Source organism: Myotis yumanensis, unplaced genomic scaffold (genome assembly GCF_028538775.1).
Source record: "Myotis yumanensis isolate MYYU_CA2020_CCGP unplaced genomic scaffold, mMyoYum1.0.hap1 SCAF_5, whole genome shotgun sequence".
NCBI lineage: Eukaryota > Metazoa > Chordata > Mammalia > Chiroptera > Vespertilionidae > Myotis > Myotis yumanensis.
Genome location: NW_027223756.1, coordinates 82,545,333 through 82,567,026, shown reverse-complemented (window position 1 = coordinate 82,567,026; position 21,694 = coordinate 82,545,333). Strand labels below are relative to the sequence as shown.

The following is a 21,694-nucleotide window of genomic DNA, read 5'->3' as shown; positions in this document are numbered from 1 at the left end:
AGGAGGGACAGAGAAAGAGAAACATCTGTATGAGAGAGACATTAACTGTTGCCTCTTACATGGGCCCGGACTGGGGTCAGGGATCAAACCTGCAGCCCAGTTACACACTCTTGGCTGGGAATCGAACCCAGGACCCTGAGGTGAATGGGCTGATGCTCTAACCCCCGAGGGAAGCCGGCCAGGGACCTCCTGTATCTCTTTAACTGCTTGTTACCACTGCTTTTGAGTAGGAGAGGTGGCATTTCTGTAGTTTTTGTAGAGGAGGGTCTCATGATGTTACAACCCTTCATTTTCCTTAGAGTGCTTGGCTTTGGTGTGTTGCATGCCAATAACATTGTCGGCGCTAAGAGATCTTTCTATAGCAGCTCTGCCCAGGTCTTTTTCTTGACCGCCTCTGGAAATAGCCTAGGAAAGGAAACCCAATACAAAGAAAGCACAATTAAAAAATAAAAGGGTTCCAAGCTTTAAAAAAAGCATCATTGAGAGCCACATGTTCACACTCCTTCACATAGTGTATAGTTCCTGCCCCTTTGGGTAGCTGAGGTCTACACTGCTAGGTTCTGTGGATGCCTGTTTCTGCAAATTCACAAAGGGAAGTCCTTTAAGGGCTATAATTAGATTGCCAGAGCAAGGGAATTTAGAATTATTTAAATTTTGGGTTCTCAATGTTATCAAAGAACAGTACCATCTGTTGCCTGAACATTTGTTCCGTAAACATACTAAACAGACGCTTGGGCACAATCAGTGTTTTGTGAGGTATTCAAATTCTATGCAATCTTCACTAGTTACTATCTACTCCCAGCAAACTGTAATGAATGGGCATGTGCTGAACTTCACTGGAAGGTAGGGAAGGTCTAATGACTGAAGCATCAGAAGGACCTATTTCACTTGCACGATAATTATGGTAGAAACACATTTTACTCTAAAGTGCCACGAAGGTACCACAGAAAGCATCCATTTTAAATGTGTCCATTTCAGTTGTGAATAATTTTTTCAAGAAAACCCGACTGAGAGACCTAGAGGGCTCCTGCCCTGCAGGGGCGGGTTTCAATGGTGACTCTTCTGGACATTCTGAGAGCAGCACCCTAGTAAGGGAGGTGTTGCAATAGTGCCCTCTTGTGGACATCCTTAGAACAGCAACCTAGTCATCAATTGTGCCAGCCTGAAAAGAAAACCCAAATGACAGTTCTAGAGGGCTCTTGCCCTGCAGGGCAGTTGAAATAGTGCCCTCTTGTGGAAATTCTGAGAACAGCACCCTAGTAATGAATTCTGCCAGTCTGAAAAGAAAACCCAAAGGATAGACCTCAAGTGCTCTAGATCTTGGACGGAGGTGTTGTAATAGTGCCTCTAGTGGACATTCTGAGAATCGCACCATAGTAATAGGTTAGTTGCAACAGTGCCCTCTTGTGCACATTCTGAGTACAGCACCCTAATACGGGAGGTGTTGCAATAGGGCCCTCCTGTGGACATTCTCAGAACAGCACGCTAGGAATCAATTATGCCAGTCTGAAAAGAAAACCCAAACAATTGACCTAGAGATCTCTAGCCCTTGCAGGGAGGTATTGCAATAGTGCTGTCTTTTAGACATACTGACAACAGCACCCTAATAAGGGATTAGATGCAATAGTGCCCTCTTGTGCAAATTCAGAGTATAGCACCCTAGTAAGGGAGGAGTTCCACTAATGCTCTCTTGTGGACATTCTGAGAACAGCACCATAGTAGAGGAGGAGTTGAACAGTGAAAAAAAAGACATATGATGTGAAAGAGATAAAAAGCTCTTATTTAATGTATTAATTTTGTAAAGCTTTTCATTTTCCTAATCATTGTTTAACAGAATTTATCAACAGATATTGGCTTAGGTGACAGACAGAAAACCCCACTTAGTGATTCCACAGCCTTACCTCTGGATTCTGTGCTCTACTTGGCAAAAAGGTTCAAATAGATCGTGCACATTTTTTCTCTCGGCTATCATTAGAAGTTCAAAGTAATATCTGGCATACACTCTGCCAGTGATCTGAATATTAAACCGAATTAAACGTAAAAAATATATTTCTATCTTATTCCTAGGGGAGGAGGAGACAAAACCGACACAGAACATTTTAGTCATCTGGGCTACCTTCAAAAATGTCACTCTGCGCTACAAGAATGACTCTACATTGTGTTTTGAAACAAGTAAAGGTTACCCAGCTGTACTAAGACTCTAACCATCAAACCAGGTGCAGCTCTTTGAGGTCCCTCCTGCATCCCAGCACTTGGAGTTGGGAGGAGTGTGAAGGGGTGACCACCCCCTTTTGCTCTGCTTCTGCTGACTTGGGGGCTCAGAGTCTCTTGAGTGCGACTGTGGATTCATGCTCCTGACTCACTGACCAGGGCCCGCTGTAGTGTTCAGATGAAAGGAGTGATGTATGCTGCTCCTGGGCCCTAACCAACTTGCAGGCATTTTCACCAGGCCCATCACAGGCAGGGGCTTGTGGAAGTAGAGAAGTACCAACAAATGAAGTGAGCACATCACCACCGCCGTGAAGGGACCCATGGGAAGCCACCACTACTATCTGAGGGGGCACCACTCTTGAGGCAACAAGGATTCCTCAAGTATTAATTAATTAATTAGTTAGTTAATTAATTAAATCAGCCACATTTGATGGAAAGGGGACCCATCCCCCACCCAGTGCATGGGACCAACAGCAGAGGACAAAAGGGAAGTTTCTGTTCACCTTATTCCTCCTGACAGGACAGGCTGCACTTTTTAAACTATGAAAAGCAGAAACAGGAAACATAGATGACCTGGCTGGACTAAGCCCCCTTTAGGACTGGACCTCTGACGGGCACGGAGTCAGACTCCACCCGTGTTCTCCCACGTGGGGCTGCGTCCTGCCCTGCTCAGCACCCCTGTCCCTGCCCGAGCAGAGGGGAGCCTGCCCAAAGGGGTGAGTTCAATAAAGTGGGAAAGGAAATTTGGGAGCAGCGCTCACATATCATCGACGGGAATGATGTTGTTGATGAGCTGGCAGTAGTCCATGCCCCACAGAGCCTGTTTGCCCCAATACTCATAGGCAAGAAGGGCAGATCCCAGAAGTATTCTTCTCCAGTTAATGGGAGATATGTCAATGTTTGAACAGTCCAAAAGCCTTTCCATGAAAATCTGTAAAAGTAGAGCACTGGTCTTTCACTTTAGCTCAGTGTAAACTCTTGATTAGAAGTGTTAGAAATGACAGATTTAATCCATTTTTGAAATTCTTTTTTTTTCTTTGTTAATACTCATGGGAGGATATTTTTTCATTGATTCTTAGAAAGAGTGGAAGGAAGAGAGGTGGGGGAGAGAGAGAGATTCACAGAGAGAAAAACATCTATATGAGAGAGACATCGATTAGCTGCCCCCCCCCCCCAACACACACTTGCCTGTTTGGGGAGGGGAATCAAACTTGCAATCCAGGTTGGGCCCTTGACCAGGAATCAAACCCGTGACCCTTTGGTGTGCGGGCTATTGCACTATCCACTGAGCCACCTGGCAAGGGTGAAATTCCTTCTATCCTTACGTTCTACAGACACTGCTTGGCCAGCCAAAGCCAGAGGCCATCCCATTCTCTCTTTCACCACTTTAGTCTGCCCCTGGCGCTGTCCCTCCACTGAAACGGCTATTGCTAAGGGCCTCAGAGCCTTCGAAATACAAACAGAGCTCTTCATCTCACTGCCCGCTCCCCCGCCATCCCTAACAGCATAGAGGGCACGGCCACTTGCCTAGTTGCTGGGACCACAAACCTCCACTTGAGCCAGCCTGCTCCGATTTGCTAGCAAGTCTTGCCTCCCCTTCTCCGTGGGAATCTGACCGCTTTCCAGTGCATTGGGCACCTCTCACCTGCATGACTCTCACTGACTCCTGACTTTACTGCCTCCACTCGGACTTCCAACAACAGTCTCTTCTCCCCAGGAGCCAGAGGAGCCTCTTCCCTTAAGAGCACTTCACCCCCAACTCAATGTCTGCCGAAGGTTTCCCATCAGGCAAATCTAATGTAACTTCTTCCCATGGCCTGCAAGCCTCCAGGCCTATGAGATAGGATCCTGCCCGTGTGTGACTCATCTTCTTTCCTCATCCCACACTCTGACCACACGGCCACACCGCACTGTTCCCTGAACACACAAACCCTGTGCCCGGCTCAGCAGCGTGCCTCAGCCCCTGCCCACAATGCCAGAGCTCATCTTCCTCAGCTCAGCCAGGTCACGGTTCCAATGTTTCCTCTTTAAAGAGGCTCCTCTGACCTTTCTGCCGAAAAGAGTAAACCCCTGTGGTCACCTCATCGCTTCATCCTGCTTTATCTTCTTGGTGCTCACACCACCTGAAGTGTTCATCTCTTTAAAAACACTCACTAAAAAACTACCTATGTCTTCCCTACTAGAATATAAGCTCTTGGGGTTGGGAGGGAAGTTGGGGGAAGAAACTGAAATCTCCCCTCATGTCTTTAATAGCAATTGTTTGCGATGGATACAGCAATGGTAACACTTTCAATCCCAACGATTATTTAGCTCCACTGTGTGTGTCTTACTCCCCTTCATAGCTTCTCTTAATAAAGTTCTGAGGATCATGTCAGGAACCTACTTTGACTTGCAAAGCAGGACCATCGCCTGAGCCCGGGACAGAGAAGCAGCCTCTGGAAGAGCTGTCTTACCAAGGTCACAATCGCACATTCAGCGGTGAGGTGTTCAGCACTGAAAAGAGTGCAGACAAATCTGTAGACACTCTTCAGTTCAGGGTCACGCAAAAAATGGTCCGTTGTAATGATTTCGTGCTGAAAAGAGAAACAAGGCAACATAAGTACCCACTGAAGGAAAATACATAAGAACTCTCATGCTAGCAGCTCCTACTTTGCCCACCTGTCCCTAAAATAATTTTGATTAGGTAACATATATTTTAGCCTTTTTAAAAAATAATGACACTTTTTTTTTTTTTTTCAGAGTGTAAGGGAGAAGGAGAGCGAGGTAGAAACATCAATAATGAGAGAGAATCATTGATCAGCTGCCTCCTGCACACCCCCTACTGGGGGATGAGGCCCTCAACCCAGGCATGTGGTTTTGACCAGAATCGAACCCAGGACCCTGTAGTCCACAGGCCGATGGCTCTATCCATTGAGCAAAACCAGCTAGGGCTCTTTTAGTCTTTGAAGTATAAACAATGATCTTAAACAACACTGATTCTATACTCACCAGTTACAGTTACTGATACAGGCACAACCTGCATACAGTTACGTATGTCTCCCATTCCCCCCTCCACAGAAGTCTACCGAAATGTAATCCATGTGTAGGCTCACAGGCATGTTGACCCCCATGTCACTCTTCCCTGCAACCAGCTCTGAAAACACATGTTCATGTTCCTGTGACCCCGAGACTCTGGCTGTGCCGTGCTCCACAGGAGGCACCAGCTACCTGTCGCTGCAGAGCTTCAGAGGAGGGAAGTAGGAAATTCCTGTCATTTTAATTGGTTTAAAATTTAAGTAGCTGCCTCAGTTTTTTCAAAGAGTCTTAACATACCTAAAGGTCTATTTACAGACGTTTATATTGTTTGGTGCTCCTGAAATTTTTCTTTAAGAACGATACACTTACTCATTTGGGGCACATCTACTCACTTTAGCTCCCTGACTATACAAAGCTGTGGCTCAGTTCTTACTGACGTGGCCCTCACACAGGACTCCCTTTGTAAAATCATTAGAGACAACATGCAGTGGGAAGAAGACTGAAAAGAAGATGTTTTGACTTCAAGCTGGAGGGAGTCATTTTCTTCTAATAATTCATTTCAAAGCAGATCAGTATGAAAGAAACACCACAGTATGAGAGACAAATAGAACCTCAATAAAACTGACACTTACTCTGAAGGGGTGCTTTCTCTCATCGAAAATATCGAACGATTTATTTCCAACTCTATGAAACAAGAAGATGCATTTGAAAACTTTACTCAGAAAATGTTAGTATCTCAGTAACACATCATCTAGGTTTGAGAGGGGGTTCGGGGGAAGCTTAACTTTCAACAAAGCAGTTTGACAAACTGACTCTGTAAGAGGGTTTCCTGACTTCTTTTTACTCAGTACATCAAACCCTGTGCAATGTTTTCTGCAATGACCAGCTAGCGTTGCCTTCAAAACCACTGACCCTCCCTGACAGGCAATGCTGGAAAACCAAATGTATTTCCATCCCTCCAGCTCACACTGGAATACACAAGAACACTTTATAAAGCAGTAGTGCTGGGCTACAATGTGTTTAGAATTTTAATTCATGTGGATATCACATTCATGTTAATTTCCTGTTTTTCCACTTGTTATTTTCCTGTATTACATTCTTTTTTTTATATTTTATTGATTTTTTACAGAGAGGACGGGAGAGAGATAGAGATAGCTACATGAGGCTGGGTCTTCCTAATACTTCTTCAAAGCAAAGGATTAAGATGACTGAAGTAGTGGCAAATGATTGAAGACAGAATATCCATGAGAATCAGGTGTCTTCTATTAAGCCAGACATTTAAAAAATTTGCAAAAATGTAGATTAATGATACATGTCCACTCAAATTTTGGTGCAGAAAATAATTATTTTTCATATTGTCTTTTATAGTATACCCTGTAGTGGGCAAGACAATCTGCCACAACAAAGAATTATCCAGCTCAGAATTTCAGTAACACTATAAAAACTGTTTAAACATACAGTGGATTTATTTTTTGAAGATCCATTTTAATTTCTAATACAGTAAATATCAAATAACCCACTTAAACAAATACTCTTTGGGATCCTTAATAACTCAAGTGTTATGGGTCTTAGGACAAAAACAATTCATTCACTTTAATCCTATGTAATAAAAGGGTCACATGCAAATTGTTCCCTCGACCAGGAGTTCAACTAGAGTTTGACCAGGGGGCAGGGCTGGCCCGCCAACCACCTGGGGTCTCTCCCGTGGCCGGCCCAGCCCAACTGGCCCTGATTGGGGCTGGCCGGCTGGACCCTACCTGTGCACGATTTGTGCACCCGGCCTGTCATAATATAATAAAAAGCACTTTACAGCTTGCTTCAAAAATGTCTACAGCTACTACCTAACACTCAATTTGATATGTTATACATTTACTAGCTAGAATAACAATACAGGTTTTAAAACTCACCTGTACTTTATGATGTGATGTATGGAGAAAGTCATGCTGTGGAAGAAAAAAGAATTGTAACAATTGGTTTTATTATGTTAGGTTTGAGGACAATTGTTAATGGGTCGCGGGCGGGGGAGCGGGAAGACCATCCCAACTGCCCAGTGGTCTTGAAATCTTCATTCCCATCAGTATCATATGGGCACTTTGCCCCTTGTTTTAGCTATTTTGCAATTTCACATACTCGAGACTGTACACCTACTTTGGCCCCACCCTGTACATGTTAGTACACACTCCCCCATCATTTGCCCTTGTACTCATAGGACCTTTCATCCTGTACATGTTATATGTATTTGTGCACATACTTAAATTTAAGCCATACAGTAGTTGTGCTTTTAAAAAAGTTGTGAGTCCCTGCGTTTCAGTTGATTTATTTCACTATCTACCTACACACACATTTCCATTATTTTCCTACAATTAAATAAAATGCTCTGTACCAAAAAAAGTTTAACATCACTTTTACATAATTATTAGGAAATTGAGTAGCAAGTGTAAGAGCCCAAAACATCAGTAGATTTGGTTATCCTGACACAAGCAATGCTAACAATGCATCGCAATGCTCCACAGTGTAATATTAATAACATTTACTTGCAAAGTAGATTAAATGTAATCATGCCTCACAGTTTTCCTCATCTTGTCAAAGGTTGTGACATTGAGAGACTGTTGGGGGTGGTGGTGAAATGCATGTATTTAGAGACAAACATTTTTAGAAAAGTTGCATAAGTGATTCTAGTAAAGACTGCACCCCATTGGGAACAATGTACCATGATGCACATTTTTCAAAATCATTCTTAAAACTCAGTTAGCTCTATGAATTTTCTCAGTAAACCCTTACTTCACCAATAGTGAATCTACTGAATGACCATTTTCTTTCTTTCTTTCTCTTCCTTCCTTCCTTCCTTCCTTCCTTCCTTCCTTCCTTCCTTCCTTCCTTCCTTCCTTCCTTCCTTTCTTTCTTTCTTTCTTTCTTCTTTCTTTTTCGGAAGAGGAGAACTGAGTTTAATAATTTTGTTTCCACTTGACTGTGATTGGAAACCTGGCTCCATAGACGGGGCCAGGAGAAGGTGAGCTGCTATGGAAGAGAGAATCTGCCAGGTCCCCAAACGCAAAGGGGATATGACAGAACCAAGCAGTCCACAGAGTGGACAGTGAGAAAGAACCAGTCATCAACAGAAGCCAAACCTCTGAGAAGCATGTGGGAGAGTCGGTCCATGGCGACAGTTGCTCTGGGAACAGGGACCTTCCTGCGCGGGGATGCCTAAGGCCTAGGCTACACAAAGGGCGTCTGAGACGGACATTCCTGATGGACATTGTACGAAATCTGGCCCTTAGAATAACTGAGAAATAGCCCGAAAAGATCATCCTTGAAACTGTAATAAAGAAAGTGTCTTAAACTGGTAAAACTGACAACTCAGTGAGCTATTTTTGCTGTCATCCTACCATAAGAAAAAAGCAGAAATACATTTGTCTCAGCAATCTGTGAAAAGCAGGGAACCGCATCATAAGAGCGTAGAAAGAGTCTATAAATGGGAGAGGCCAAGAAAAAGCTCTCTCCAAAATGTCCACAAAGATACATATGCCCGTTAGAAGAAAAAGTAAGAATATACACATCATCAATCACATCCGAGAATAAGAAAGTTAGGATTGATAGATTTAGATTGAATGACTACTCTAAAGTAGGGCAACTCATCTGCATCATTTCTCAGATTCCTTGGGCAAGTCATGAGCATTCCGAAGGGATCAACACCTGCAAATTCCTTGTCCTGGATCATGGGTTCAGCTTCCAGAGGAGAGAAGAACAGGCCTTGCCTGTGAGTCCTTTACTTTATAAAAGAAAAAACCAACCAAACAAAACCCAGCCAAGTCATTTTGTGCGCCTAGCTAATCCCTTCCCCTCGATTATCATAAAAACAGAAACATCCCTTGCCAAAAGGGCTGAGTTTTTCCTCCTAAAAGACATTCATACCATACATCATATTTGCAAAGCAGTTTAAACACACTGCCTGCTATTAGCACTGTTTGTTTGTTTGTTTGTTTGTTTTTAATAAAAGGGATGCGTATCTGAGTGTAAGAACTGGAAGATTCTCCCCAGAGTTTAAAGCAGCGGTTCCCAACCTGTGGGTCGTGACCCCTTTGGGGGTCGAACAACCCTTTCACAGGGGTCGCTTAAGACCACCAGAAAACACATATATAATTACATATTGTTGTTGTGATTAATCACTATGCTTTAATTATGTTCAATTTGTAACAATGAAAATACATCCTGCATATCAGATATTTACATGATGATTCATAACAGTAGCAAAATTACAGTTATGAAGTAGCAACGAAAATAATTTTATGGTTGAGGGTCACCACAACATGAGGAACTGTATTAAAGGGTCTTGGCATTAGGAAGGTTGAGAACCACTGGTTTAAAGGATTAATAAGATGCTGATTCAAGTTCTTGAAGATGGAAATGGAAGGCAAATGGCATCATCAGAGGCTGGGAACTAGTTACAAACAGCAGGGCATCCCCTGAGCTGGGCGGGGGCTGAGCACCACCGCACCCCATGTCACCATTTTGAGTGTTTCTGCCAATGCTTAGTTAAGAGTAGGACTTCTTTAAGAGACTAAAAGAAATGCAATTAAGTTTTTATTGAAGACTATCCAGTGGCAAGAACACCTGAGCATTGTACCATGTCGTAGACATTAGTCAAGAATTTACTCAGACTGCCTTTCACACTGCATTCGTCAGGCAGCCTTCAGCCTGCTGTGAAAGCGCCTTGCAGGGCTGGTCCTGAGTCCTAACAGGGCTTAACTTTAGATCGCAGCCCACCACCTGTGTTCCTCATATTTTACTATCAAGAAGTTCGGCCACATAGCTTAAAAAAAAAAAAGAAGAAGAAGTCCAAACTGTTTCCATTCTGAGGCCAAATTATGGTGTGATGCTAATTTGCATAAAGCGTTTGCCTCTCCATGCGTCCTGCTGAAATCTAGGGTCCATCCCAAGGAAAAAGCTCATACATCTGTCTAATTGCAGCAGAAGTGGGCGGGTGTGGCTCTGAATGACCATTTTCAAATGGGAGGACAGCAAATGGAAATTTACTGTACTTCCTGAATTAGACTAATTTGGAGAAAGAAGCATGAAACCTACTTGTCTGAGCAAGGCTAACCTTTACAACTACGTTTGAATTATTCTGTAACATCAGAAATCTTTTGAATTCAAAAGAAGCTACAGAATGCATCCAAAGTTGAGTAGTGTTATTCTTTACTCCAGGATTTAGTGTTGGCTGAATACAAACACTCAGTGATTACTCAATAGGTCCAAAAGCTCAGGAGTTGAGAGAGAGATGGGGCTCAGCTTTTGCTGAAACACAATTTGATCTCAACTACTGTTATAAGTGAGAGAAGAAAGTTATATTATTATAATTGTGAACTTGCTGTTTTTTAACTAAAGTAGAAGTTACTAATAATTTAATTAGCAAAAAAATGGCACATTATGAAAATGACATTTTATAGCTTATTATCTTTTTCAGGCTGAAAATACAATTGTAGGTGAATATACTAATACTGTCAGGGAGCATTTCCTAAACCGTGTTCTGGAGAATCAGCCCTCATATTGCAGACACTGAGAATGTACCTTGGACAACACCATGGGAGCCAGGAAGCTGGACAGAATATGCATTTTCTCTCTTAAATAAGCTTAGGGTTTTCATCTTAGGGTGTTTTTAAAGTTCATCTCCCATGGTAGGCTATGGGGCAACTAATAAACACTTTCCATCATCATAACACTGTTCCTGGTTGCTTAAGTATAAACCTGTCTATGGCTATGTTTCCAAAAATTACTTCTTTCACTTTTTTCTTTTGTTATATATCTCCTATATATTAGAGAGGAATATGCAAATTGACTGTCACCACCACAAAGATGACTGCACCACAATGGAAGCTGAGTTCCCGTAGGGAGCCTTAAGGAGCAATCAGCAGGGACCTGAGGCTGCGATCCCCTTTTACCGCCCCCGTGGAACTTGGCAGGGGACCTCAAGGCATGTCCCCCTGCTCCAATCTGGGCTGGGGGACCTGAGGCTGCTCCCCCGACCCAGTGGGGCTTGACAAGGCTGGGACTGGCAGGGTCTGGACCTAGCCCAATGAGGGTGGGGGGCGGCGACCGGGTCTGGATCTCACGCAATCTTGAGGCACACGTGGGTGGGTAGGGACTTGACTCTGGGTTCCATGGGGCGCCACGGACTCTGACAGGAGGAAGATTTTCATATACATTTTACTAATATTCTTTCATCTCTGACATTTGTATTGTAGATAAAGGGCAAAAAGCAATATTAAAATATTTTCTCTAATTAATTTCCTTTTAATGTGCACAAATTTCATGCACCGGGCCACAAGATGCTGTATCTTGAAGATATATTTATACATATGTATACATATATAATTAAATTTTATATATCTACGAAATTACAACTTCAGTTGAAGAAATTTTACCTACAAAGGAATTAGCTTGAAAAGTTGTTCCTTAAAGACTGATGTGATACATCCCACTTTGGGGGTAGGAAGGAAAAGTACATTTTAATACAGACATAGTGTAGAAAAATGTATGATGGGAAAATCTGACACAATCCAATTAACTTGTAATGCAGACACACTCTGGAGCCAGTGGGGGAGAAACTATTTCTTCTTGCAAGAATAGCTTCCAAAGTGCTGTGCACTGTTTTAGGACCATGTGCCCTAAAGAAATACGTTTTAATAGAAACACCCAATAAAAAGCACTTCTCCTTTCCATTATGGTCAAAAATGCCTTAAAAACAGAAAAACACACACGATATTTTGGGGGGATTTCATATTTGCTAACTGGTTTTCCCTTCTTCCATCCACTCTAATGGTTACATGGAAATTGAAATTTCATATTTAGGTCCTTGAAATCAATACATAATAGACACCAGTTTCTTAACCTGGTTACTGAGAAGGACAACACAGTGGCTGAGACTATGGGTCAGTAGGATGCTCTCAGCAGAAGGGGGTCTGTCACTCAGCCTGCGGCAACCTAGAGGTACTCACGCTCGGATGGTGGTTTTAAAGTCCGGCTGCCTGATGGTATCGTCAGAGAGAAACACTGTGGGACACGACCCATATCCTTTAGTAAGGCGCCCTGGACACTCCTGACGTAGAGGGAAAGAGAGGCAGATGTCACAGTACGTATGCTGAACCTATAAAAGTGTCTGTTTTTTTCTCTTGGTTAAAATGTCAAACAATTAAGCATGAAGGTTTTTCTTACAGTCCATGAACTGCATGAGTGTGATATCATGTGCGGCTCTATGTAAACCCAGTAGATAATCTAACTTCTACAGACGAGATTTGAGGAATGGCTTATAAAATATTCCCTTTCATAAGTACCTATCATCAAACCTGCCAAACCCCTATTAAACATGCCCTTTATAATAGTGTAAAACGTTTAGAATTAGACTTCAGTGCTTTTCTTCCTTAAGAGAGCAAACGTAGCTAAGATTTCCTATTTCTCTTGTTCATTTATTACACTTAAATGCAATGCATTAAATAATAAAAATTCACAGCCATTTTATTGCAGTAAATGAAAGCCAATAATGAATATTAATTCAGGAGACAGAGAGACAAAACAAGCATGTTTGGTCAGAGGTGTGTGTGTGCCAGGGCTGCCCATTTGCTAACAAGCTGGGGGCCACAGGTCTCTCTGAGCCTCACTTTCCCAAAAACCAGATAAAACAGCTTTCAGAATTAAGCTCTCACTTCATGTTTAAGGAAGACTATCATTACATTTCTCAAGTGAGAACCCCAGAGAATAGTTTCCATTCATTTCTACATGTTGTTAATTCTGTTCTCTTGGTCATCTGACACCCACCTCCATCCTGCCTCACTCAGGCTGCTCTCTGCTTACAAGGCCTCTTCTTCCTGTCCAGCAAGCTCAACTCCTCCCCATCTGCCTCCAGGATACCCTCACCAGCAGCCACACCACCCAACCTCTCTCCTGCACACGCCCACATCTGAGTGTCCACTTGTCACATGGCATCAACTGCCTACAGGGTGTCCCTCTCATAGGAACCTAAGCTTCTCTAGGAAGGGAGGACTCAGACTTCTCTCCTGCCTCCAGCTGCTGAGCACAGAACCTGGGACAGATTAACAGCTCGAGTACTTGACAAGTTTTTTTTAATTTTATTTATTTCAAAGAGGAAGATAGAAGAATAGAGAGATAGAAACATCAATGATGAGTGAGAATCTTTGATTGGCTGCCTCCTGCATGCCCCTCACTGGGGATTGAGCCTGCAACCCTAGCATGTGCCCTTGGCCGGAATCAAACCTGCAGGGACCCCTCAGTCTGCAGGCCGATGCTGTAGCCACTGAGCCAAACCAGCTAGGGCAACAAGTTTTTTAAATCATTTACATCTAGGAGATAAACCTTACTACGGATACAATTTAGAATTTATTTGCAGTGGTACTGGAGAGGTGACAATAAAATGTTTGAGAACCTTTAGATAAAACACTATCCTGAACACACTTTAGCAGTTTCCATTGATTTGAGAAGTATCCATTGATTTGCAAAGAGCCCAACAATTCAGCAATAATCAAATACTGACATAGCCTGAACTATGTTTTGACAATTCTATTCCTTAAAATAAGGCCAATAACTACTCATTGTAAATAGTTGAGAATAACAGTAGCATTTTTGAATATCAGAAAATACTAATAACTTTAATATGCTTGGTTTTGTTGTTTTTAAAAACTAATTCAGATGAGCCACCCTTCCTCATTTCATAGAAAATAGCCTTCTTCATGCTGTCACACTTCCCCATCAGCATCACCCACAAATGCACAAAAGATTGGGCAGGGGAATAATCTACTTGATGCCTTTTAAAATACAGAGCATTTTAACATTGCCAGTAGCGTATAATCAGAAAGATCCATATTTTGTATAAAACACCATTTTGCTTGTTTTAATGCTTTCACTGCAAAGCCACTTTTTCCTTATCAATCAGAAGTTCAGGACCATATATATTTTTGAAAAGTATCACTATTTTAAGGAATAAATCCTCCTTCAATCTAGAATAATTAGGAAACTAGAAGAGGTTGAGAACACCTACAAATGAGGTCCATGCTATTGGTATCCACCCATTATAGTTTGTAGGAATCACAGCAGACAATTTAATATCAAACTATTAATTTCTTACTTAACTCTTCAACTGTTACTTACATCATCGTTCTTCCTCTTGTCTTGTTCTAAGAAAAAAACAAATTAACTGATCAATTCTGATACAAATGCCATAGAAAATAACAGTGGCTGATTATCTGAGAAACTACCACATACAAAAAGAGCAAAATTTTATTTCATTTCAAATACTTTACAATAAAATTTATAATTTGGAATACCTGGAAAGATGAGCCCCCTAAAGTAAAATCTAAAAACTTAGTGTTACTTTTTTACCTAACGTATCACCTATATTTGGTACAAATGAGAGGCTCTCCATGTACAGAGAAAAAGGGCAAATCCATTCAGACCAGGTGAGAAATGAAGCTGATGAAAAAGTTTGCCTGTAGCATATCTGAACCTCTACCCAGGAGTGGCGTCTGATTGTACATTTATACCCACCTCACTTGAACCACCAGGATCTAAGAGTTGATGCTCTGAGAACCAGGTTCTGGCCAGGCACTAGTCCCCAGGCTCATGAGCTTCCCTGGAAATGTCCAGAACCACTTTTTGGTAATCAACTAAAATACCTCACTAAAAACCAATGTGTCTTTACTCAATTGGAAAGTAACCTATTGAAATGTACATTTTAAAATGAGTGCTGCCTTAGTAGTCCTGGCTGGTGTTGCAGTTTGTTGGGCATCGTCCCTACACCCAAAGGTTGCCAGTTTCATTCCCCGTCTAGGCCACATGCCTGTGTTTTGGGCTCAGTCCCTGCTGGGGGTGGTGTGTAGGACGCAGCAGATCGATGTTACTCTCTCACATCAATGTTTTCTCTCTCTGTCACTCTCCCTCTCCCTCCAAAAATCAATAAACTATATTTTTTTCTTTCTTTTTTTTAATCCTCACCCGAGGATATTTTTTCCATTGCTTTTTAGAGAGAGTGGAAGAGAGAGGGAAAGACAAAGAGAAACATCAGTGTGAGGGAAACGCATCAATGGGTTGTCTCCGGCACAAGCCCTGACCATGGCCCAGGCTGGGGGGAAGCCTGCAACCGAGGTATGTGCCCTTGACTGGAATTGGACCCAGGACCCTTAAGTGCAGGCCAATGCTCTACCCACTGAGCCAAACCAGTTAGGGTTCAAAAAACTATTTTTAAAAAATATTTTTAAAAAGAAAATGAGCATGGTAACCTAATTTCCTGTGGCTACAGCACCCAGCATCATTTTGCTCTCACAAAGGCCAGGAAAAGAAGAAAAGCTCTGAATAGGGTCTTGGCTGTGCTGTTCCCCACACCGCCTCCTCTGGTGTGGGGTGGGCACCACAGAAACAGTCCCTTATGAGTGAAGAGAGGGCCAGGGCATAGCTTTTCCTTTACTGTCTCCACTCTACCGTGAGGCATCCATGGCTCTGGAAACAACTGAGAAACATAGCCATCCTAACCAAAAGCGATTAGCTTAAAACAAGAAAAACACACACACACACAGAGGACACCCCATGCTTTATTGTGCGGCATTACTTCAAATACAATGGAACCCTCATTCCTTGTACTTCTGTCCTAATCAACTGAAACACCTGCTCACGTGTGGCATTCCCAGCAGGTAAACTCAATCGAACAAAGCACTGAGGAAGGTCAGCAGGCAAGCAGGAGGGTCAAAATGCTACCTTGCTGCTCAGGTAGTAAAGAGGGAAAAGATCCGGCCGCAAGGGCGAGAGCAGCAGGGGTGGGGGACCAGGTGCCCATCCCTAGGAAAGCTGGCTCCACCTGGAAGGAGCCCCAGGCAGTGAGTCCCTCCCAGGGGAGTGTGGGGGCAGCGGAGGACAGAGGTACCCCAAAGAGCAGAAGGGAATTGCTGCCTCTTACCTTTGGGCGTCGCCGGGGCGCTGATGTTCTTCAGGTGGTGGCGCTTGAGGGCTCTGGAAGTTGACTCAGACTTCGGGGTAGCAGGCACTGTTTCTACTGCCCCTGTGTCCCTAGCAGCCGCCTCATGAACCTCAGACTCACACTTGGACTTAACGTGCCTGGAGCCCCGATCCAGCTTGGGGCTGGCACTGGGACTGCGACTGGCCTTCAGGCAGCAACTCTTGGAGTTGCCCATGGTTCACCTCCTCTCCTCCCTGGTGTTGCTGATTCGCTCCCACCCCGCTCCCCGCCACCCCCCACCCACAACCCTCAGCAGTCCCTCCCCCCAAGGAAGGTTCGGCCTGCAGGCAACCCCAAGGCTTCACCGCACAAGCAGATAGGGATCACCCACTGTTTGCTTGGCCTCTGGGCTGCCAGGCCCCAGGTGGGGCTCAGGGCCCAGCCACCCCCCCGAAACTGCACCTCTCTGGATGACTCCTTTGTGAGGACAGCAACCAACACGACTTGTTGAAAACGGATCTGGATCCGACAAGCGCTGAGAGCTACAACCACAGTGGGAAGAGAGCACAGCCAAAGCTCCTTCTCCCTCCACAGTTGCTTCTCAACTGAAGTCTGTTGTCCTGGCTGCTGCCAGCCAATCAGAACACATTCCGCAGTTGCCTGGTTACAAGGGACCAATCAGACCCAATGTTCCACCATGCTGGAACCCACAAAGAAGTCAGAGATTTAATTTACAACCCCTTCCCCTAGACTTGGGTTTACATTCATTGCATGCATCCTGGAGTTCTCCATTCCTGAGGGAAGTGCAAGCAGGCCAGTGTCATTAGCTCCTGGGTTTCACCAGGTCTGACAGCCGACTCATTGATGCATTGCTCTCTGGACTTAGTTACACCTTCATTGTTGACCATTTTTGTAACTAAATTCTCCTTCTCTATCTACATGTTAGCTTTTGCCTGCACCTTGCCCTGGTCCTACTCTCAGTACAGAGCTATGACTGTGTGTCTTAAATGGGACTCAAGGAAACATCACCCCTCTCCTGCCTCATAAGTAAAATAGGAACCAACCCATCCATCCAGTTCAGCAACACAGGGCTTCACCAGTTTGCTTTCCTACCTCTGGTTTTCCCTCTCATGGCAGGAGTTTCCTGATTCTCCCCCCACCCCCCGCCCCAATAACAATGGTTAAAATTCAACTGTCACATACACAATTGGGAACCTCAAAGAGGGGTACCATAATCCTAATTTGATGAAGATGATGGTGTTATGCCCAGAGTTCGGGGTCCCCAATAATCCACCACCAGGGAGCCTTTTCCAATGCAAAAGAAAAGGGTCTTTTATTCAAGCCCGTGACTTGGTCCCCCCCCCCCCCGCCCCGCCTCCATTACTGGATGCAAGAGAGAGCCCCGAGTTCCAAGAGAACAAAGAATTTATAGGGCTTGGGGTTGGGGGGTGGGGGCACACTCTGACCACTGATTTGGTTGATTCCAGTTGGTTGAGTGAGGGCTGGAGGCTATTGACCCAAGGGCAGTGTGCAGCTAGGGTCTGGTTACACAAAGACAGGGGCGTGGCTAGCATACTCTTGGCCTTGGGCTAGTTTTCCCCACTTTCCCATTGGCAGAGATAAGGGCAGGCTGAGTAACTGATACATTCTGCGGCTTTTTCTTGGAAGAGGGGTTAAGGACACAGCTATCAGTCCTGTTCTGTCCTTTCAATGGTAATGATAGTTAACATTTGCCCAAACCCATTCCAAGAGAGGTATTCATTTTAATGTCCAAAAACAATCCTCAGTTTACAGATTTTACCAAAGAAGTTGAGACACAGCAATAAAGCCACACTTTCAAGTTCACACAATTATTCAAGGACAAGGCCAGGATTTAACCCCACATCCCGTGGATCCCCCCAGACACTTCCTCATGTTTATCAGAAAATAATGGCAGAAGTAAAACATGAGAGGTAGTGACATTATGTCAGGAAATTGTTAAGGAAGAACAATTTTCTTGTGTGTGTGTGAATTTTAAAATATATTTTCCTTCATTCAACATTAAGTCTCCTCAATATGCCAGACACTGTATGTGTGAAACACTTGTGCCCTCACTGCGGCCAGAGGGAGGACATGTTTTTCATGGACACAAAGACAGAACCAATTCCACAGGAGTTGTCCTATGCAGTTGGATATTAGCTCCCTTCCAGGAGAACTTTCTTGACCTTTAAAGCTCACCCAACCTTGCAGGGGCTGACTGGCATGTGTGCGCGCCCTGTGTCTCAAGGAAACCAAGTAGATCTGAGATTGTCATTGGTCAAGGAGACTGCAGAGGCTGATGGGGGTGTTGGGGCTGAATCCGTCTGGGCTGTCTCTGAGCATGACCAATTTTCTTTGTCCTCATCCCCTGCCGGCTGTTTCACAAGGATTTTTGCCTCCATCTCACCTTGGTCCATTGGAGTTTTCTCTGTGGGCACAGGAAGGTTCAGCCCAGCCTTCGTTATGTCTTCTCTAAAGAAACTTGAGCAGCAGAACAAGTTACTCTGCCATCTGCCCCTGGGTTCCCATGGATGCATGGGGAGTAGTGGTTAGGAGGAGCTCAATCCAAGCCACAGCAAGGAGGGACCTGGGCAGGGACACTCAGCCTGTCCCTTCTCTATGTGACCTTCAGACCATACTCTGTATTGTTCCTGGTGCATTTTCTGATTTTGACTTGGACTTGAAGGACTCCTGGGCTAAGTTCCCTGCATTTACAGTCCAGCTGGCCCTGGTTCAGTCATCTCTAGGCTGGGTCACAGTGGGTTTCCCTGGGCCTGGGGTAAAAAAAGAGCAGAAGACGGCTTGAACCAAAAGACATATGAAAACATGCTCAAAGTCACTAATTATCTGAGAGATGCAAATCAAAACAACAATGTGGTACCACCTCACACCTGTCAGAATGGCTGTCATCAACAAATCAACAAATGACAAGTGCTGGAGAGGATGCAGAGAAAAAGGAACCCTCGGCCACTGCTGGTGGGAATGCAGACTGGTGCAGCCACTGTGGAAAACAGTATGAAGTTTTCTCAAAAAACTAAAAATGGAACTCCCATTTGACCCAGTGATCCCACTTCTAGGAATATATCCTAAGAAAACAGAAACACCAATCAGAAATAATGTATGCACCCCTATGTTCATAGCAGCACAATTTACAATAGCTAAGATTTGGAAACAGCCTAAGAACCCATCAGCAGATGAGTGGATTAGAAAACAGTGGTACATCTACACAATGGAATACTACTCTGCAGTAAAAAAGAAGAAATTCTTACCATTTGCAACAGCATGGATGGAACTGGAGAGCATTATGCTAAGTTAAATAAGTCAGTCAGAGAAAGATAAATATCACATGATCTCACTCATTTATGGAATTTAATGAACAACATAAAGTGATGAAGAGAAACAGATCCAGAGACAGAGAAGCATCGATCAGACCGTTGAACCTCAGAGGGAAGGTAGGGGAGTGGAGGGGTAAGTGGGAGAGATCAACCAAAGAACTTGTATGCATGCATATAAGCCTAACCATTGGACACTGACAACAGGGGGTGAGGGCATGAGCAGGGGGGTCAAGAGGGGGTAATGGGGGGATAAGGACACATATGTAATACTTTAATCAATAAAGAAATTAAAAATAAAAAAGACGGCCTGAAATATGAACTCCAGAATCCAGGGAGGCCCCTGTGGCCCCAGTCTGTAGCTGAGGTGAGGTGCTGGGGCCAAGGTGGAGGCCTCACTGTGGAAGGAAGGGCCCTGTAGGTTGTCTGTACCCCACCCCAGCCCCATTCTAGACCAAACAACTGAGCTAACTATTCACCCCAGGCCTTCAGCACTCACTGAGTTTCCTGCAGGTGAGAACCAAATCATCTTCCTAGTCACCTGACTTCTGTTGCTCAAATCTGAGAGGCATTTCCATGTAATATAGGACACAAGGATGAGCCCAGAGAGGGAGACCCCCACCTTGGCCTGACTCAGAAGCACCTTTGTTGGGAGTGGGTCAAGAAATGGTGGTCTGGACCCCTCCAGGGTCAGTTCCAGGTCCTGGAGAAGAGTCCAGGAGTAAACTAAGGGGGCAGGGCTTTTAGTTTCTTAGCTATGCAGCGCTTTCCTGAGCAGGCATCAGAGGCTGAGCTAAACTTGGCCTGGAACGTGCTGGAGCCAGACACTGAGTGAATGCCTCACAGCGCAGGGCCAAGCTTAGGGAGCACAGAGAGGCACATAGAGGGATAGATGGAGACCCTGGCCAGGTCAGCGCTTGTGTCCTATAGCTGCTGGCCTTTCTCATGTCCCAGCTCTTGGTCTGCAGTGGGGCTCCACGGGGCCCGAGGGCCTGGACAGGGGAACTGGGCCAGCTGTGCTTCTGCACCTCTGGGCACACAGAGCTCCCAGTGCAGACCTCCTCTCCAGAGACCTAGCTTCCACAAGCTGGCATGGGGTTGGGGCCTGGCCAAGCAAAGGGCCCTCTCATCTTGAAATGCATAGACTGGAGAGTACACACTGGGGCTCTGTGCAGCGCCAGCATGGCCAAGGGTAAACCCGAGGAGGGGCAGTGAAGGACTTAGAAAAGACAGACAAAGAGAATACAGCTGGGGCTCGGTGGATCTTCCATGCCTGGATGAGGACACAGAAAGATGCTGCCTGTAAGCTTAGCCTTTATTTTATAGTCAGAAACAAACAAGATTGTGGTCAACATAGTTACAATGTTCTTGTGAGTTTTACTTGTTTTGTCAGCACTTGCTGCATCTCCCACAGCCCCTTAGCTACCTAGGAATGATCTAGGGAGCTTCATAAGGTCAAGCTTAATTATGCTAACAGGACCTTGCCCTCTAAGCTGGACTTGTTTGTGGCTCTGCCATAGGTCAATCCGAGGCTTAACCCTATAGCCACTCCCTACAGGGCTCAATGTGTTTTTACCCCTCAATTCCTTGGGCGCCCCGGAGTGAGGGACTCCCTTATTTGCTGCCCACCACCATGCTTCCTACAGCACTGCAGGCCCAGCTCTTCTTGTTCTTCCTAACATGGCCCTCTCCCAAAAGGGTTCCCCTGAATCCTGTGTCTCCTGCTGCACCTCCTGCCTGCTGGACCCGTTGGGAATTGGCAGTTCTGGGGCCCAATGGCCCTGCTGTCCTGCAGGATTTTGTGTGTGCTGTGTGAAATTGAGCCATGATTGTTGTTGGCAGGTCAGGAGATGGGACTGACCCTCAGGCTGACTGGTTGTGAGGACTGGCTGTGACTACAGTGGATGGGCTGTTGTGGGAGGGCTAACACCAAGGAGTGGGATTCACCTTAGTGGGGCTCTGGTGCCAGCCTAGTCCACTCTTGTATGTGTCACTGTGGCGCTAAATGGCTGGTGCTCTGGAGTGCTCTAAGCTGGCCACCCGGTGTGTTGGTATTTGGGCCTCTTGGGAAGGCCTCTGGTGAAAGCCAAGGTCAGCAGATTTCTGTACTGGGCCTGGGGCTACATGGTGGGAGCTAAAAAGCAATCTACAGTTGGTAGCT

At 44.7% G+C, this 21,694-nt stretch overlaps 1 protein-coding gene across 1 annotated transcript; it reads right to left on the bottom strand.

Moving 5' to 3' along the window:
* Positions 1-290: 290 nt before the first annotated feature.
* Positions 291-16,441, bottom strand: LOC139009815 (cyclin-Y-like protein 1). The gene is made up of 9 exons (XM_070413927.1): positions 16,184-16,441; positions 14,386-14,411; positions 12,222-12,322; positions 7,134-7,169; positions 5,859-5,910; positions 4,665-4,784; positions 2,973-3,142; positions 1,902-2,063; positions 291-405 (listed from the first exon to the last, which is right to left on the bottom strand). Exons 1-9 carry the CDS (start codon positions 16,416-16,418, stop codon positions 357-359), a joined length of 951 nt encoding a protein of 316 aa, XP_070270028.1. The 5' UTR covers positions 16,419-16,441; the 3' UTR covers positions 291-356.
* Positions 16,442-21,694: the final 5,253 nt, after the last annotated feature.

What these genes read in the sequence shown, in the direction of transcription:
- LOC139009815 (XM_070413927.1), bottom strand. Translation starts at nt 16,418, where the DNA reads ATGGGCAACTCCAAGAGTTGCTGCCTGAAGGCCAGTCGCAGTCCCAGT. An exon ending in ATCATTCCCGTCGATGATAT is followed by an intron (nt 2,064 to 2,972) that starts GTGAGCGCTGCT and finishes CTCCTCCCCTAG; the next exon opens with GAATAAGATAGAAATATATT. An exon ending in GTAGAGCACAGAATCCAGAG is followed by an intron (nt 406 to 1,901) that starts GTAAGGCTGTGG and finishes TTCCTTTCCTAG; the next exon opens with GCTATTTCCAGAGGCGGTCA.